The sequence below is a fragment of the Mercenaria mercenaria genome, chromosome 19, assembly GCF_021730395.1.
Source record: "Mercenaria mercenaria strain notata chromosome 19, MADL_Memer_1, whole genome shotgun sequence".
Taxonomy (NCBI): Eukaryota; Metazoa; Mollusca; class Bivalvia; order Venerida; family Veneridae; genus Mercenaria; species Mercenaria mercenaria.
The window spans coordinates 40127005-40147270 of NC_069379.1; the positions used below are offsets into that span (position 1 = coordinate 40127005).

The following is a 20266-nucleotide window of genomic DNA, read 5'->3' on the forward strand; positions in this document are numbered from 1 at the left end:
AACAAAACTTACCCACGTGGTTAAGTCAAAATGTACCCAAATTAAGACGTACGCACGTGGTTAAGTCAAAATGTACCCAAACCAAAACGAACCCATGTGGTTAAATTTCAGATTCATTAGTATGATACTAGTAATCTCTTGTATAACTTAATACATCAAAATAGTTTCCTTCTTGAGGTTAAAAGCATCGAACATGTAGGTAATTTCACAAAAACGCCCAGTTAAGTGCTGTCACATAATTGAAAACAGCAAAGTAATTGTTTAAAAATACTTCATTTATTCTACACTCAGTTTCTTTTGTATTTTTGCAGAAAACAGTACAACCAAATTTTGACTCTTTTGTGGGTACATTGCAACTTTTACATTTAGGATTTATTGTGGTTTGTTTATTTTAGTTTGGGTATGTTTTCTGACTATAATGAGTGCTTTCCTCCGCACAAGGCATCTTCCATCAGTTTTCAGAACTTTTCTCAAACGCTTCGCCCTACTGCTTTTCTTGGACAAACGTTCTATCTAATCCGTACACACTTCCGTAGTTTGGCGAAATGTTAGAGAAAAGTCCAGAGGAGTGATTGCAGACGTTTTATACCAAGGAAAGCACCAATTTTCCTATATCCAACGCTCTTTATCTTTTGAAAATCCGTCAGTGCCTGAATCGGGAAATTTTCTCCGTGTCTAGGATATCCAAAAGTCATGTGAGTTGGCCACCTGTATTAAGAAAATTCTAGCCTAACACCACTGTCCTGTATTTCGGTATATAAGTTTTATTCATTATGAACAAATTTGATTTTCGAGGAATGATTTTGTCATCACTTGATCACTTACCAAGAGCCGTTACTCTCGCCTACATTTTTAGCTCGACTATTCATAGAATAGTGAGCTATTGCACTCGCCCATGCGTCGGCGTCCGCGTCCGCGTCCCGATTTTGGTTAAGGTTTTGTATGTAAGCTGGTATCTCAGTAACCACTTGTGGGAATGGATTGAAACTTCACACACTTATTCACTGTGACAAACTGACTTACATTGCACAGGTTCCATAACTCTATTTTGCTTTTTTACAAAATTATGCCCCTTTTTCGACTTAGAAATTTTTGGTTAAGGTTTTGTATGTAAGCTGGTAACTCAGTAACCACTTGTGGGAATGGATTGAAACTTCACACACTTATTCACTGTGATAAACTGATCTACATTGCACAGGTTCCATAACTCTATTTTGCTTTTTTACAAAATTATGCCCCTTTTTCGACTTAGAAATTTTTGGTTAAGGTTTTGTATGTAAGCTGGTATCTCAGTACTTACTAATGGGAATGGATTGAAACTTCACATACTTGTTCACTATCATGATCTGACATGCACTAAGCAAGTCCCATAACTCTACTCTCTTTTTTTTCAAAATTATGCCCCTTTTTCGACTTAGCAGTTTTTGGTTAAATTTTTGTATGTAATCTGATATCTCAGTATCCACTAATTAGGATGGATTGAAACTTCACACACTTGTTCACTGTCATGATCTAACATGCACTGTGAAGGTCCCATAACTCTACTTGGCATTTTTACAAAATTATGCCCCTTTGACTTAGCAGTTTTTTGTTAAGTTTTTGTATGTAAGCTGGTATCTCAGTATCCACAAATTGGAAAGGATTGAAACTTCACACTCTTGTTCACTGTCATGATATGACATGCAGTACAGAGGTTCAATACCTCTACTTTGCATTTTACAAAATTATGCCCCTTTTTCAACTTTTGTATTCATTCAATTGACAAGGCTGTTGAATAGTCGAGCGTTGCTGTCCTCCGACAGCTCTTGTTATTAGAATTACGGCCCTTTAGTACTTAGAAGGTTAAATTTTTGTTAAACCCCACTTGACTTAAATACTGTTAAAATTATAACTTTGAAACATTGTTCACCGGTTGATCAACATTAGTCGAGCATATAGCTTTAAAACAATATTTCAACATCTACAGGTGAGTTGGGCTCCCCGTGACCGGGTGGTCAAGGTCTCGGGCTTATTTCAAGTTACTTGCCCCTCACCGATTTGGGTTCGAGCCTCTTTTGGGACGTTGAAATCTTCAAGTTAGGAAGTCCTACAGCTGTCTTTTACGAAAGGTCGGTGGTTCTACCCAGGTGCTCGCCTGTGATGAAACAGTGTACGGAGAGGCACCTGGGCTCTTCCGCCACCATGTAAAGCTGAAAATTCGCCATAACATATAACTGTGTCGGTGTTACGTTAACCCCAACAAAAAAATAACAAGCATAAAAAAAAATCTATAGAACTATTTTCTTACGTATTTTCTTATTTCAAGCACGTACTGACGTGCATTGGCACCCACACGAAATATATGCTAACTAAACATACGAGATCATAGATTACTGAAATGCTTTTAAGTACTGAAAACGATGTCTTAAACTTTATGTATTTCATGATTAATATAAGTGAAATGAATTGGTACCTTAAAGGTCACGTTTTCGTATTTTATTTGGAATAACTGCATGTAGTACCGGTGCGAATTTTCGTCTTGTACTAGAGTGAGAACCGGATAGCAAAACTGACAAAGAAGCCGCAAAATCTAAATTATGACAGCAACTACTAATGTGTATTTAATATTTATAACAATTACTGCTCGAAGCCATACGTTCAGACCGAAAATCGCACTTGATACGATCAGAAAATGACTAACTCCTGTGTATCATGGTACGCGAAAACCACCCAAGGGCCATATCTTTATAGATTATATCACACACTAATTTTGCATTTCACTACTATAAATCTTTGATGAAATATGAATCAATATGAGTGTCCATGTTCAATAAAATTATTATCCGTTTAATCAATTCAAAATACTTAAAATACCCTTGAAAATATATGTTCATAGCGGTCGAAATGGTCCAGTGGAAACACTACCTGACTACGAAACCAAGGGCAGTTAGTTCGAGTCCCATCTCCTCCAACTACCATTACTAGCTGTGGGATATATATAAGAGTTCCGCGTATAGGTGTTTTAAACATGACACTCTTGGGCCACTGAAATATGTATCTCTCCCTATCTGTATTTTTTTCTTATCTATATATCCCTATGTATTTATCTATGTGTATTTATCCCTTTGTATCAACCCGTATGTATTTATTGTTTATGTATATATACTTAATTAAGTTTTTATCCTTATGTATTATTTATTTATTGAACGCATTTTACCAATTAAATAACAGATTGGCTTCAAAGCGTGTGCTAAAATGTCCAGTTGCTCTCTTCAGGTAAATCTCTACTTTTGAAGTTTCATATTTTGGTTTAACAAACACGTTAAAACGTGTACGGCTGAATTGACTGAAAATGTTTTTATTTTTTTGAGCCGCACCATGAGAAAACCAACATAGTGCATTTGCGACCAGCATGGATCCAGACCAGCCTGCGCATCCGAGCAGTCTGGTCAGGAGCCATGCTGTCCGCTAATTGTTTCTCTAATTGCAATAGGCTTTGAAAGCGAGCAGCATGGATCCTGACCAGACTGCTCGGATGCGCAGGCTGATCTGGATCCATGCTGGTCGCAAACGCACTATGTTGGTTTTCTCATGGTGCGGCTCATTTATTGTTTTTTACAACGCAGACGTGCTTTTGAAATAAAGAACGTAATCCTACACGTACGCATACAAGTATACTGGTGATTCAAAGCAACACTAATTTGATTAAAAACACCAAATTAATGGAACTGATACACTTTTACACTTTTAACTCTTTTTCTCTTTTAGATTTTTAAAAGAAATTTCAATTTTTAGCAAATGCATGCATTCGAAAAAGATTTACTGACCGTGTCATTTTGTCATTGTTCAATAACAAAACACATATATTTCTCAATATTTAGTTTATTTGATATCATTAATGTAAGACTCAAAATAAGTTTCAGTGTAAGGAAAGGGTTTTCTAATTCCTGTTCAGCTTATATGTAATGCAAAGATGATTTGGATTGACCCAGAAAACGTGACTTTTACTAATAAACCCAGTACCCTTCATAAACATGATATGGAAAGGTATTTGTACCGCCCATTGCACTAAAATACCTTAAAATTTTAGTAACAATCTCGATTTGATAGATAAATCACAAAGAAACAATATACATTCATATGTTAATTATTGGTTATTTGAACTATGACCATTCCGATAGATTAAACAGGTGGACTGCGGCAAGGAGACATTTTTCGTCCTTTTTTCTTTAGGCAATTTGTTAAAGATTTACAGATATCCCAACGTTCACAAAAGTTCAGAGCATATTAATCGGCAAAAGGTGTTAGGTGGATCTTGTTCTGTAGTTGAAAAGGTGTCGTTTTTCGAATTTTGCGTATATAGACTAGATTTTCAGGAATTATTGTGTCTATAAGTGCGAAAATGATCTGTCGTGCATTTGGCGTATTGCTGTATTTCGCAGCTGTAGCAATCGCATTAGGTAACAATAAATTCTTTTCCATAAATAATATAACTATATAAAATCATTTTGATAAGTATAAATCAGTGTTTAAATCACTGAACGCTTAATCAACAGCATCTTAATTTATTCATTAAACTTGGTAATGTAATGCTCAGCCGTAAAAATTGATTTTTTTTCTTAATTTACGCGATTTAATAAACAAGAACACGTTATTATAGTAAACTTTGTTAAAGAATAAAGTCGTTAAAAGGTAGATTTTTTTAAAGAATTTATTTGTTATATTTATTCTGATTTCACGTTCTCTGCTTCCAACGAAATATTAATAATTTTTACGAATTTTTTGTCTTTGGTGACACGCGTATAAATTTACCCATGATTCCATAATTTTCAGACCGTGATTGCGACGTGAAAGCGGATTTATTTTTCGTCATTGATGGTTCTGACAGTCTGTCTGACGCCGACTTCGCAGCTAGCAAAGCCTTTATAATTCAGGTAAGTTACGCTTATACTCTTATTGACCGGCAGTCGATTCGGTAAATATTTAATTTATTTTTCGTCATTGATGGTTCTGACAGTCTGTCTGACGAAGACTTTGCAGCTAGTAAAGCCTTCATAATTCAGGTAAGTTACGCTTATACTCTTATTGACCGGCAGTCGGTTCAGTAAATGTTTATTTACATGGTATCAGAAACAAATGTTCACAGATATTTTTTCCGGTCCTGATTTTAGCCCAGCAAACTTATTTCGAAAATAGACAGGTTATTATCAGTGATTTATATAAGAAGGCGTGTAATGATATATTTGTATTGTACTGCTGTTTCTTGGCTCCAGAAAAAAAAAACTTTAAACGGACACAGCTCTGGATTCAGCTGTCTGAATAAGGCATATATTGTTAAAATCTCCGGGTATTTTTAAACATCATTAAAAATAACTTCAGGTTAGATAATTATATAAATCAGATAAAAAATTGCCAAGTAAATTTCATAATTTATGTGACATTTCTGTTGACATGGCCGAAGCAGAATATCTGGAGAATGTAAAGATCATTGCTGAAACTTCGAGAGAACACTTACTTCGAAATAAGCCCGCTGTATCATTCGATGGAGCCGACTTTCTAGACGTACTTAAGGAAATGTTCAGCTTTTGGAGATCGCGTTTTATCGAATTATAATTCTGCCCTACTGAACACAAATAATAAAACTTTTTTTCTTCAAATTCACAGGTGTTAAGAGCATTTGCCGTTGAAAAAGACCGTATTCACGTGGGGGCCAACGTGTTTGGAACAGACGTCTACGACCGTATCGAACTTATGGGCCCAACTTTAGATTTTAAGATGAAGTACAGGTAAGGTGTAAAAGTTATTACCAATCCCGAACCGGAGTTCCTAATATCTTGTCTAATTACATCATTTTATATCGTTTTCACAAGAATTCATCATCAACCTCTCTTAAAATGTGATTTAACTCTATAAAAAATAAATAACGAAATGTGAAAGAACATGAAACACAGTTAAGCAAAATGATAAAAGCTTATTTTAGCCTTTAGTAAATTAATGAAATCTCGTAGCATTTCATTTTACATGAACAGATGTGTCATACAAGGAATGCATTTGAAAATGTAGTTCATTTCAATATTTGAGGAGTCTGAAGCTATCGATCAGGCAATTTTGTGCAAATCCTGGCGTTAGAATAGTTTAGCATGGCATGTGTTCGAACATTTATAAACATATATAAATTCGCTTCATATACCTTGATTCTTTAACCTTTATCCTGCTGGCGGCAAGTAATTCTGCCTTTGCGACCAGTGCAGATCAAGATCAGCCTGCACATCCGTGCAGTCTGATCATGGTCTGCACTGTTCACTATTCAGTCAGTAAATTTTTTGAGTAAACACCCCTTCGAGTAATAAATGGTATTGCCCAAGTTGAATGATGGACATGTCCATTTTAAAAATTTAGCAGGCTAAGGGTTAATGTATAATTCTGAGCATGTTCGGAAATAACAAACAGAATAACCTTCAATTTTGATTTTTGGATTTTTGTATCACCTAATAATTTGAAGTTAAGTGTATATGATATGGGTCCGTCCGTCTGTGTCGAAGATTAGCATTTTACCCAACAAGTGAGCAACACTTCAGTAAGTCTTATACATGTCTATTATATGGCTCAAAAAAACTTTATTATGACCTCTTTTTCAGACTTTTTGAAAAACGTATAGAAACTCTCCAACGGACAAGGTCTGGAACCGCCACTTTTAAAGCTATCCAAGAAATGAGGAAGGAGTTCGCTGATCGAGGTAACATTTGTAACTAAGGTCATAGTAAATTACCTCCCTACCAGTATTCTTTACCTCTCCAACTTTGATATTTTTCTCAATAAAAATCAACATTGCTACATAATTTATTTATCCTTAACTTTGCTAATGTCTTTTTTTTTTGTTTATTCAATTGACATATGTTACAGTTATATATCTAATGCATACAATATTTTGTATTTTTTTTTTTTTTTGTTATCATTTTGTGCCTATTCTACAAATAAATGATAAATTATCAGAGATAACAATGAAAAAAAATAAATCCGCCCCGCCCCCTTACCATCTTATTAAGAGAAAAGTTTGGATCTGGCATTCTATGTTTAATCGACTGATCTGGAATAGTCTACAATAAAAATGAAGTTATAGTAATTATATATTTATAGCTCTTTGATGGTAGTAGTGATAATAATAACACTTTATGTAACATGTTACCATGCCTCAAGACTAGCAGTATATGATTCATGTATTTGGACATCTCAAAATGAATTCTTATTTCGGAGAGTTTTCCCGTGAGTCATGCCATGCGGCACAGGATTTCAAAGAGATGATGAAGAAGATGGTGATGATGATAATAATGATAATAATAATATAACAATAATAGTTTTGATAATAATATTAATGATAATTAAATTTGATTTCCACCATAGGTCGCGATGACGTCACGAAAGTTGGCATTGTGATCACGGACGGTAAATCTGTAAACATAAATGCGACTGCGCAACAGGCACGCGCAGCACGTGACGAGGGTATTAATATGATTGCCATTGGTGTTGGAGACAACATCTTTAGGTACCCTTTTTTCTTATTATTAGGGCAAAATAAAACTATCATGGATGCATTTCATGAGAAAGTATTGTTAGTTTAACAACTATTTAACGTGTTTTAATCTGCCTCACAGTTCTAGATCACTTTATTCTGTGTTCTGAGTTTTTATACTTTATTAAATTTCAGATTACATTATATAAGGTGTATTCTGCAGGGTTAATAACTTTTTAATTAAATGCAAATTATATATTTTGTGGTCAGTAGATGACCCTTATTATTTAAGGGGTAAGTAGAGAAAAGATTAAGGTTACAGTCATCTCACCAAACAATACCTGGAGAATACGCCTAGGACTGCCAAACATTTTAGGATGATTGCATGTGAATAGTTTAAATTATCTCGAGGGTGTTGAGTATCCGTAGATCAAAGGTGAATGTCGTAGTGAAGTTTAGACTAAAATTGATTTTGATTAATATGATAAAAACGCGCCTATATTCATGAAAGTCCATAGCATAATTTGCTTTCCCGGTTTTTCAGACCGGAACTGTACAATATTGCCAGCTCGCCCACCTCCGTGTATGAGACAGACCAGATAATGGGTGTGGTCAAGACGATCCAGGATGCTGTCAAGGAATATATATGTATTGGTATGTTAGCAAACAGAAACGTGTAAATTTGATTGTTTGTAATCTTATTTATTGTCTGCACCGGTAACCCATATTGGCGACAGACTGCAAGTAATGTTAGTAGGAGGGTGGTGAAAGATAAAGTAGATGTTCCGACTCGAGAAGCTTCCCTGGTTCTTTGGTGCGCCAGGAGTAAAATACGAGACTGTTATCCCAATTATTGTATTTATGTTCGAGGAGCCGGGACTCGAACGCATGACCTCTGGTTTCGTAGATAGACATTGTTACCACTTAACCACTGCGTCCGCTCCGCACGTGCAATAAAATTAAGGTTAATAGACGAAGAATGGGTAATTCAAATCTAGGGAAAGCTTGAGATGACGGTAAAATATTAACAAATTTCACTTGCATATTGCCACACGGTGACGCAATAGACTTCTTCAATGATACGGCACAAGAACTATTTTTGAGAGTAGATATACGTCCTAAAACAAAACTGGGAAATGATCTTGTCTGCCAGAGCAGAAGGAAAAAAGGCGAAAATGGTCCAGATAGGATACTAGACAGAAATGGTTTTCTTGCAAGTACACCTTGTTCGTTATAATAGTCCATGTATTTCAATTTTCTGAATTCCTTCAAAGAAATAAAATGTCATGATACAAGGCCTATCAATATGCTTACGTTATTTTATACATATGTCTCATTTTGTTCCACTATTCCTCTATTCTATTACATTTTATTATACGCAGTGATAACTACTACCATATCAACGGAAGCGCCTACCACGCCTGAAAGTGACAGCCTGAAAGGTAAGTTTTTCTACGACTATTCTAACACTTTTAAGATTTTCTTTTATATGAACAAAGAAGGGTTTTACCGTGTATTGTCTTGTCGATTGATACACTTTCGCAAAATGACCTACTTAAGGATATTCAAGTTTACTGCGTCCATTTACGCCTAAAAAGGATCACAGATTAGTATCACTTCCTGGTGTAATTCGAACGTGGGCATGAAATTTCGTGGTTTTTGTCAAAACGGTAATTTCGTGGGGATATGAATTCGTGTATTTCAACTTCTGAACATAAAATGAATGGGAATTTTATTTGTTCGTTGGGATTAAATTTCGTGGATTGATTCAACCACAAAATCCACGAAAATTAGTCCCCCACGAATATTAATTATTTCACACTAACTTGTTTGATGAAAGCCTTAAACCCAGCCAGCAATCTATAACGGCCCGATATCGGCTTCAATAACGGCTGCAAATAGGAATGATGTCGGCCCGACGTCGGCAGACGATATCGGGCCAAGATCATAATGACATCGGTCCGACATTGACAAACGATATTTGGCCAACATCAAAACGATAACGGCCCGATATATCGTTGTCGCGAAATAGTGTGACACACAGTGCTTCATCAAAGTTTTCTTCAAATATACACTTTATAAATTATCAGAGTAATTTACTTGAGAACAGATGTGTCTCGCATCCTGTTTATGATGGTTATTTGATTTTATTGATATAATATTTTTCACAACTACATATATATACTACATGTTTTATACAGTTACGTAAGTTTTCTGTATATTCTTAACACTATTAAAATTGTTCAATTAGAATTTTTAAAAACATTTTCATTTTTTTTTTGTAAATATAAATTTTTCTACGGCGGCATTCTACATAAAATAAAAATGCATCTTAATTATAACCTCCCTTTATTACATATAAAATAAAATGTTGATAAATACCGTCTACAAATTTTGTTTGGAACCTAGTTTGATTAATTCTGGCATACATCATATTTGCTTAATAAAATAGCACACATAAACAATTAGATTACATTTTCACGTTTATCAATAATATTTTGAAAAATATAGCTATATTAGAGAATCCAATATCGGCCCGATGTCAATCCGACTTACGAAATAGTTACACTGATTGATGTCGATCTACCGATTTCAATATTTTGCGGCAGTTCAACGGTCCGATCTCGGCGATATATGATCATTTTGTGTGGATTCTCTGTAAAACCTAACCCACTCACTCACTCACAACGGCCCGACGTCGGCCCTACATCGGCACATTTTGCCGACATTCCGACATTATACCTATATCGGGCCGATGTAGTCATGCTTGCTGGGAACTTATTTGAACCACTGTCGAATCCGCTTCCTGGGAAAACGTGTACTGGTGACATAAGAGAATGTGTGGTCGTAACCCCACAACCACAGGGTTGAGTGGATGAACTTCCTGTTGCACAATATAAACAAACACTTTGTTTTTCTACTAAAATTATAACCCAGAATGACTTATTTATACCGTTCTTTTTTTTTTTTAATAAACACCAAGTACATTTTGTAATCTCACATGATATATGATAGGTTAACTTAAAAAGCAGGCTCGATACGCTGCTCGGGTGATCCACCGATCGCTCCGTATATCAAAAATCTTACTGACCGAAAATAACATGAGCCGTGCCATGAGAAAACCAACATAGTGGGTTTGCGACCAGCATGGATCCAGACCAGCCTGCGCATTCACACAGTCTGGTCAGGATCCATGCTGTTCGCTAACGGTTTCTCTAATTGCAATAGGCTTTGAAAGCGAACAGCATGGATCCTGACCAGACTACGCGGCTGCGCTGGTCTGGATCCATGCTGGTCGCAAACCCACTATGTTGGTTTTCTCATGGCACGACACATTTACAGATTATGACTGCCCTGACTGTATGATTGACGACACGCATGGCTTTATGAAACATCCCCATAGCTGTGAGAAATATATAGAAATCATCGCCGACGAAAACGGAAACCGCACATACATTTACAGAAAATGCCGAGACGGTCTGTTTTGGGATCAGTATTATTCCACATGCAGAAGGCCGGAACATGTCGAATGTGACCTTGGTAAGTACATTCTGATCCATCAGATGTTCCTCAAAAACGTTCATCCGGGGAACTATGGTAGACCTCTGGTATGCGGGAATGGGTAAGTAGTGTATATATTTCATGTTGTAAGCCGGAACGTGTCGGAGTGATCTCGGTAAGTAGTGTACTAACTTTGGAATACCTCTGTAAGATTCACATTGTATCATTGTCAGTCGAATATTTTAAAGATTCTGGTCGGTTGACTAGTCCTTTTTTTGTTTATAAACGCTTCTGTGAAAGCACTTTTTGTGCCGGGCTCGCTATTTGACTTTTTTGTGTTGGGTTTTTAAGTCACACAGACACAACTTAGGCCAAAGTAAATACTTCCAGATTTAATTGTGGGTTGAGACTACAGGCCCCATGCTCCAGGCCCCTCAATGGGCCTTATATCAGACACGAGTGGATTACTTGGTAGAACCATCAAATGTAGGTGGCAAGTGATTCGAAGTTATTAATTAACCGTTCGGCCCCGGACGCTCATTTAAGACACATTAGTTTATATTAGATTTAACCGTTAGCATTATCGTTTATAATTTATTTCCATTTGGTTATAATTATCAAGTCTTGAGCAGTTCAATAGGAATTGTCAATAAAACTTGGACTATTCTCTGCTCAGCCTGTTGTACAGTTACAACAGTCAATGAACGATTTAAACTTGTTTGTTTTTGTCATTTGTCTGCTAACTTCTTCTTTTCCACAGACCCATGTTTGACAGACGGTGTGGTATCCTATGATGTAGAGGATTTGTGCAGCGGTTACGTTATGTGTGTCAACAAACGGAGCATGCGCGCTTGTTGTCAGACAAACCACGCCTACGTTGCTGGAACGGGGTGTGTCTTAGATCCCACGTGTATGGACACGTGTGATGGAGATGATAATCACTTGATTCATCCGCTAGGTAAGTAATAAATCAAGTTCAGCTTCCAAAATTATTAAAGTCACGCCATACAAAATACTACGTTGGTATGCAAACTCAAAATATCTGTTATCATTTAACCTTAAATGTCTTTGCATCGATTAATTTATTTGTGGAATGTTATAAATGATTCCACTGTACTAATTAGTGAACATTTAAAGAGATATTTCCGAGCAGAATATATGACTGAACAAGAAATATCTTTAAAAAAGATGGTCGGCGTGATGTAACTGAAGCACAAGTTATTTATGGGCAGAAACCTGTATTTTAAATCTTTTGGCAATGTTGAAAGGGGCCTCTGTGAAGTTTTGTATAAATGAGGACAGTAAACTGTGTTTAGATATTGTGGAGGGCCATACGACGGACTCTAAATAATCACAAAAGCTCACTTTGAGCCTTTGGTGCTTAAAAGATGGTAACAGTAAGCAAACAATATTGAAATACGTTCTATACTTTATTTCTGGAATTGTTGGAAGCAACATGAACACTAACCCTACTTCAGATTATTACCAAATTTGTCTATCATTCAGAATGTAGTACTGTTTTCACCGGAAAGATTAATTTAAAATTTAGAGTCTAAAATTTAACAGTATCGGACATGTTGTTGCAGGTTAATAATGATTTGCATTGGTTAGAAATTGTTGATGTAATGCAGGGTAAGAGTTAATGACTGTATAAAACAAATAACCTTTTTGTAAAAACAAAACTTAAGGAAACGAAACTTAACAAAACAGAAATAACTTAACAAGAAAACTTAACAAAACAGAAATATGCCCGGATGAGCAGATGAATATTTGGTTACACACACCTGTTTAAGTGGTACGCATACAACCCGATGGTGCTGTACTTATAGAGGTTATAGATGACGAACGCGTTGTCATTTCACTCAGTGTCACACATGACTCAAAGTGAAGCATTTTCAGCCTTTCCTCCAAACAGCGCCACTCTTAAAAAATCTCTCATTATGGCTGAAAATACCGAGAATACCTTACCAAGCAATCCGATTGGTACATTATCCAGGCGGCATAAGGTCATACAAGGTCATAAAATCTCGCTTAATACACCACGCCGAAAATAGTTTGATTTCAGAAGATTAACAAGTTTTGAAATTGTACAAAATGGCACCCAAAGTGGGCTTCCTTTTGTATGTTAGTTTTTTGTATAAAATGCGCAGATTTGTTTTCTTTTTAGAGTTTATAATTTAAGCCCTGGACCCGCAATGGCAATCTGCAATTTCTGTGCGCCTATTTTTCGTAGAATCCATATTCGGAATACTTCAGTCATAACAGAGAGTGGCTTTTAATGTAACAATCGGTGACAATCGGTGAATGCCGAAACTGCATACGGTGAATACGGAAATTAACGGAAATTGCCGATCGTCATTACGGATCCAATACGGTAACCTTAACTTGCATTATGTTTCAGAATGTGATAGTATTCCTTTCCCTGGCGATGATCGTTACTACATACAGTATGAAGGTGAAGGTCATACCAATAAGACACGGCCTTGTGCCCCTGGAACAGTCTTCAACGTGGACAGTTGCATGTGCGATAAGCATGATACAAGGCCTCAGACTGGAAAACTTGACGGTAAACTTTAAAGAGTAATTTTAGAAATTAAGGCATGAAGACAGTTTTAACTGCCACACGATGAAACTGATGCACAGCGAAGATGCGCAAAAGCCGTATATTTATTTCTTGTGAATTCAGGCAATCACTCTACAATCAACTGTAATTTTTTTAAGAAAAACATATGTAATATTGTACTTTAGTCCTGATTTAAGGTGATAGACTCATAAACTGACAGTCGGTATTTTCCGTTCGATTACGTAAGGGCACTGCACCCGATATCGGCATTCTTTGCTTATTATGAGAAATCGCTTTTTCCGAAACAGCATAAGATGATACGTAATCGCACGGAAATTGCCGAAATTGCCGATTAACATTACGGGTCCGCCACATTAACTTGAGTTGCTGTTTCCACAAAATTGCGGCTATTGAAAAACTCAAACAGGTAATGGTGAAATATGCTTAATTACTGCATTTCATTTTGTTTGTAATAAATGGTGTATTCGATCATTAAGAAGATGCGATCGAATTAGTTTATCTTAACACTTAACATCTTAAAATAATTTCTTTTTCTTTTTTACAACTATATAAGCTACGCCATGAGAAAACCAACATATTGGCTTTGCGACCAGCATGGATCCAGACCAGCCTGCGCATCCGCGCAGTCTGGTCAGGATCCATACTGTTCGCTTTCAAAGTCTATTGCAATTAGAAAAACCGTTAGCGATCAGCACGGATCCTGACCAGACTGCGCGGATGCGCAGGCTGGTCTGGATCCATGCTGGTCGCAAAGCCACTATGTTGGTTTTCTCATGGCGCGGCTCATTTATATTTTGCTCTTTACGAAAATTTAAGATTGCAACCCTACTGCCAACTTCACTTTTGAGAACGGGTTCGAGGACTCGGCAGGACACGCTTACGCCGGCACAGAATTTGTTGACGTCATAGACGGACATGCGCAGTTCAATGGAAATGGAATGGTGAACATTTATAGGTTTTCTATGGACACTTTCGGAAAAAAGCTGGTCCTTCGAATCCGTTTCCTGCCGGCTGCATCAGGTAATGAAAACAGAATTACTGTCTAATCAGAAAATTTAGCGAGGGATTTGTTTCCGCCATATTCAATAACTGCCCATATATTGCGGAAATGAAAATTCCCAGAAGTAGTTTTATTACTAGAAATAGCTCTAAATTGTCACAAGCTGGCGTTCTACCACGCGAACCAGTTACAGTACTAAATACGTCGATCTTAAGTCTTGTGACAATTTCTGATTTTACAGAACAGTAGATACATATCCAGCCTTTTTTGTGTGTAGTTTTGCCTCTATTTTAGCCGAGCCCATAGCAAGGCTATGGAAAAGACCAAATAAATTCACCATAGGGCGTAAAAAAGGTTAATATTCATAGTTTTGGTTAATTGATTTGTAGAAATTTCTGCAGCAGAGAGACTGCATGACTTAAAAAACATATCATATCTTTTTTAAGTTTTTACATACTTTTTACGAACTACATGTACACATGTTCATGTTCATTTTACTCCTTGAAGTAATATATTTTAAGTATAAATGCGTAAAAATGTACATTACAGGACAAAGCAATGAAGCTCTACTGACCAACTGTATCTCCAGTAAAGGGGAGAGTTCAAGCATCTCTATAAGGGTGGTGAGGTCCTCTGTCGTCACTATGGTCGTCTTCTCAACAGACACAACCCTCGATACACAGCAAGTTACCATACCGCTGAGAAATCCGGTAAGTGCCCTCGAAATAACATATGGCAATTTCCGTACGATTACGTCACGACTCCCGTTATACAATTCGGCATTCTTCGGACGTAAACGGAGCTGAACGCGCACGCGACTCTCCGTAAAAAACCGAAGAATGTCGAAAGCGCATACGGAGAGAACGTGAATTACTCAATGTCACTACGGGTCCACTACCTTAAGTTGAAATTGTTGGTTAATGTGAGGCTGGCATTCTATAAACCTTTTTTAAATCCTCATTTCCCTTAATATTAGGTAATCAGCCGTTCTATGACGCTGTCCATATGGCGAGTTTGTTGTAATCTGTATTACTGTCTGAACTATGGTCCCCAATTCAGATGATCGGATTAACAATACTACTTTTGGACACTTTTTCAAAACATTGCAGTTTAAATCGGTGAATAATGACCGCCAAAAAAAGGTTTGTTTTAATCTTAAAGTTGTTAAGTCCGTTTGCTGCGATCGTTGAATATTCTGTTTTCTTAAGTGAATACCATTTACCATGTTAACGGATGGCAAAAAAAATCTGCCTAGATGTAAACCCAACCATTTAAATCGTATATCATACGAAGCATTTTCCATTATTTCAAAATTCTAGTATTTCTCTGTGAAGTTTTATTTTTCCACACATGTCATTATCATGTATAGTCATACCTGTAAAACAGACCATGTTTGGGAGAGCCGAAAAGTGACCTTTATTTGTTGGCGGTCATTATTCACAGACTGAAACTTCCGAAGTAAAAAAAATAGTTATCTTTAGGAGTCGGATGGACAGGAGTCGGATGGACAGTGTTCGCACATGTTGGAGTGTATACATGTTTCTTTTTTTTTTTTATTATTTCTAGAATATTTGGAATGAAGCAACATATATCTATGATGGCAGTATGTTGTATGGTATAATTGATGACGGAACAGATCCTGTACTGGTGCAGTCGGCACCGCTGAGCGGTAAGATTAAAAAAAATAATAATAAAAGGAAAACGTACATGACAGGGATGTAGGTCAACCGTTATTCAGGAATGTGACCCTATGTTCTGTTTATGGGAGATAACTCCTGAGGATATTCAAATTTTATAAAATTATGTCCCCTTTCTTCTCAGATCAAAGATATTCATTTTTAGCTAACAAGAAATTTACCGGGGTAGTACAATCGAAAAAAATAAAATTAAAACAGTATTAAAAATAGAAAAAAAGCTAGTAGCAAGACTAGTTAGCCGTAATTGCATGTATGCAGGTGAAAACCCCAGAGAATCATGTGCACAGTAACTGTCTTGCCACTCATTTTGGTGACATTTGGTAATCTGTATCAATAGTGATGGAAAACTATAGATCAATGTATATCTTTTAAAAGCGGGTTTAATGTCACAGGGACATTATTGGTAATTTTGCAACTTTCCAGCTTTTAGCGTTGGTGCCTGTCCAAACATTATTTTATAAGCGGAGGGCACCGCGTTAGAACAACTGACCTTTCATAAGTCAGCTGAATGGCTTCCTCACATGAAGATTTCTACACCTCGTGCGATATATCGATCCCACATCGATGAAGGGCAGGTGACCTTAGACAATTGGCCACGGGTGCCCAAATAATGAGTCCTATCTTCTTAGGTATTTGTGGCAGCTTTTTCAATAGGTCTTGAAAACCATCTGCTCGCTTGAAAATTGTCCGAAAAGTTAAACCGCTTCAATTCTGAAATTGAACGGCTGAATTGTGTTAAAGTCTCAAAATTCAGACACCTCAGGCGCTTATTTAAAATTCAGATTAAAATTCTAGATATCGATGAAATATTGACCTATTACACAGCTGATGTGCCAGGGTATTTTTATTGCTGTATGTGTTAGAGTTAACACTTTTATAAGAATTTAAAGATGTTTTGCTACCTTTATAGGGGACATTCTGTTAAGGAAAAGCGGTATGATTCTTGGAGCCGGGAGCCAGTTGAACTCTTATACTGGAGACATCGACGAGGTACATATATTTTTTTTCAGATTTTCTTCGTGAAAATCTAACGAGCTATTTTTAGAATTTCACCTCTTGTATTCTGTTATATTGGAAAATATGCATAAAGGGCTTTAAAAGCGCGTGAGTTTGTTATCATCTATTTCTTTTTTTATTCCTTTTCAGTTCCAACTGTATAAATGTTTCCCGGCTTATGCGCAAGGGTACAGGGCATGATGATATTGGCATGTTTCCCGGCTTATACTTAAGAGTGCAGGAAATGACATGGTTGATTTCGATAAACATTAAAGTAAAATATTGAGGGCAGTTCGAGTCAAACCTCGACTAAGTATGACGCTGAAATCTGAGCGACAAATCAGCCGATATACGAATATGTTATTTCGGTTCAATTGTGTTAGACATTGGAGGCTAATAGCAAAATATAAACTTGCCTGCTATTGGTCCATTTCAAGAGTGTTCCAAGAAACCAACCAACTGGCGTCCAAAACCAGATCTAAATCATTGGACCCTGGATTTGAAATTTAGCACATATAAATTTGTTCCGTTCAATAGAATGATGAATAGTCCACAAAGAAGGTCTGTAATTAAATAATATATTTTCAGTGCTCGAAATCAACAATTAGGTATTTTTTTCTAGCTGAACATTTTATTATTATTTTACATTTTATTATCCTTTTAAGCTTTTTTTTTTTGATGTTTTATATTTTGAATGTGTATACGTACTTCTCAGATTTTCAGTTTTCTTTATCTTATATTGATTTTCAAGTTTAATATTATTTTCATTGAATTGTAAGGATTTGAATAAATGTTTAACAAGTGTCTGAGTTTCTTATTTTGGCAACCTATCTATCTCTCCAGTGGAACAACATCTATAAATATTATTATTATACCAGATTTATATAGCGCCCTTTTCGTGATAAACACGTTCAAACGCGCTTTGTATACATAGTGGCAAACACAGCCACACAGGGCGAGAAATTCATCCTCTACTAGCACAGACACAGAGCGATCTGACCAGAGGGACAGAGTGATATATAGCCCCAAGAAAATTGCGAATAGACAGTCTGGTTCTTTAACGTGCCCACACACGCGAAGCCGTCTTTCCTGTGAAGAACCAGTACGGGCCTCGTAGTTAGGACGAAGACACTCGAGAGCAATTTAACATAACTTTCACAACCTTTCAACTAAGTTCCTGATTGAATTGGGAACCATCCGCGGTGCGAATCATATCCAGCTATACATCCTATAAAGATAGTAAAGGCAAACGGACGAAACGGACGAAACAAATATATTCAACATACAGTCCATAAAATAAACAAACGTGTTTGTAAACATGGGCGGATCCAAACGGAAGGGGAAAAAGCATTTTATAGAAATATTTCATTGGCAAAATACAATACATGTCGTAGCCCTGGCCAACCTTTAAACCGGACCTGTCTATTTTCTAAGTACAACAACACGGTTGACCCATTTTAAAAACGTTTTATACATATTGAACTTTTACACAATACAGACTTTACTGTTTAATAATTCTGAATTTCATATAAGGTACGTGTCGTCATTTTAATGTATTTCGTTGCGTTACTGTTTTTTACTTACGCCAGCTTGAACATTTTATTCAGGTGTTGCGTTAAAGGGTAACAATTGCCTGTTACAGGAAATAAAAGTAACAGAAAAACAAACTAGCAACTATTAACAATAACAAAATTTTATTCTTAAAAGTAACAATTCAAATACCTCAATACATGTATCTAATGTGCAAAAATAGTCCTGGTCAAATTTAAATCCAAGGAGTAATAATTCCAAATTATTCACAAATCAAAACTGTATTTAAGTATGTCCAAAGATTATAAATCCTCTCTTCAAATATAACTTTTTAAGTCCACAATTCCTTCAAATGTTAAATATTCAAACGGGTAATTTTATTATTAAGAATACAGGAAAGTTTAAAATAATATCTTTAACTGTCATCAGTCAGACCCTATTGAATGTACTATCATGAAAGGTTCCAGAACGTTCATGTAAACTAAGAATAAAAAGAACATTCTAAAAAACCAAAAACAATCCAGACTTTACAAATAATTGTTTCACCCTAAATCTGGAACACTATAGAAAAAAAACTTATTTACATGATGTCTGAAAACTAGGTCAATAAACAATGACTCATCAATAAAGTAAAGCCTAAAGAGGAATGACATATGAGCCGCGCCATGAGAAAACCAATGTAGTGGCTTTGTGACCAGCATGGATCCAGACCAGCCTGCGCATCCGCGAAGTCTGGTCAGGATAAATGTTGTTCCCTAACAGTTTCCCCAAATGCAATATGCTTTTAAAGCGAACAGCATGGATCCTGACCAGACTGCGCGGATGCGCAGGCTGGTCTGGATCCATGCTGGTCGCAAAGCCACTATGTTGGTTTTCTCATGGCGCGGCTCGTGTACATAACACAGGTTACTAAACAAATTAATAATATTTATATAATATATTATGAGAAGATACGTATGTCATAACAAGATTTTTTGCTTCGCTTCAAGAAACGTACTCGTTCTTTAGCGAAATGATTTTGCGCTCGTAAAGTCGCGCAATATTTCCGCTGCAGAACTCGTACATATATTTCGATTCAAAGCTAATTAACCTATAAATATAGACGTTTGCGATTCCATCATAACTTGACATACTATATTAGAACAAAAACGAGCATGTAATAATTATCAGGTTTCAAGTTAAATTTATCGACAATCAGCATTGTACATGCCTTTGGTCATATACAAACAGAACATGAATGGCAAAGACAAGACAATACATACATAAATAATTCAACATTATAAACAATAATTGAAGTAACTTACATGACATTATTATAATGCAAATTTCAAGAAACAGTCATATTTTCAATGGTATTATTTTCTAAATTTAAAATAATCTTTAATATAGTTTGCTAAGTTGTATAATCCTTTCTTATTATGAGTTGACATAAAACAATTAAATATATTCATACAAGACCAGTAATTATA

At 36.1% G+C, this 20266-nt stretch overlaps 1 protein-coding gene across 1 annotated transcript; it reads left to right on the forward strand.

Annotated features, from left to right (window-relative positions):
• Positions 1-4381: 4381 nt before the first annotated feature.
• LOC123542039 (protein PIF-like) lies at positions 4382-18512 on the forward strand. Its single transcript, XM_053531313.1, has 14 exons — positions 4382-4439; positions 4813-4913; positions 5644-5765; positions 6618-6715; positions 7381-7522; positions 8034-8143; positions 8872-8931; positions 11751-11948; positions 13392-13556; positions 14391-14594; positions 15124-15284; positions 16141-16243; positions 17182-17261; positions 17418-18512. Exons 1-14 carry the CDS (start codon positions 4382-4384, stop codon positions 17466-17468), a joined length of 1653 nt encoding a protein of 550 aa, XP_053387288.1. The 3' UTR covers positions 17469-18512.
• The last annotated feature ends 1754 nt before the right edge of the window (positions 18513-20266 follow it).

What these genes read in the sequence shown, in the direction of transcription:
- LOC123542039 (XM_053531313.1), top strand. Translation starts at nt 4,382, where the DNA reads ATGATCTGTCGTGCATTTGGCGTATTGCTGTATTTCGCAGCTGTAGCA. An exon ending in GATTTTAAGATGAAGTACAG is followed by an intron (nt 5,766 to 6,617) that starts GTAAGGTGTAAA and finishes CCTCTTTTTCAG; the next exon opens with ACTTTTTGAAAAACGTATAG. An exon ending in ATACTGGAGACATCGACGAG is followed by an intron (nt 17,262 to 17,417) that starts GTACATATATTT and finishes ATTCCTTTTCAG; the next exon opens with TTCCAACTGTATAAATGTTT.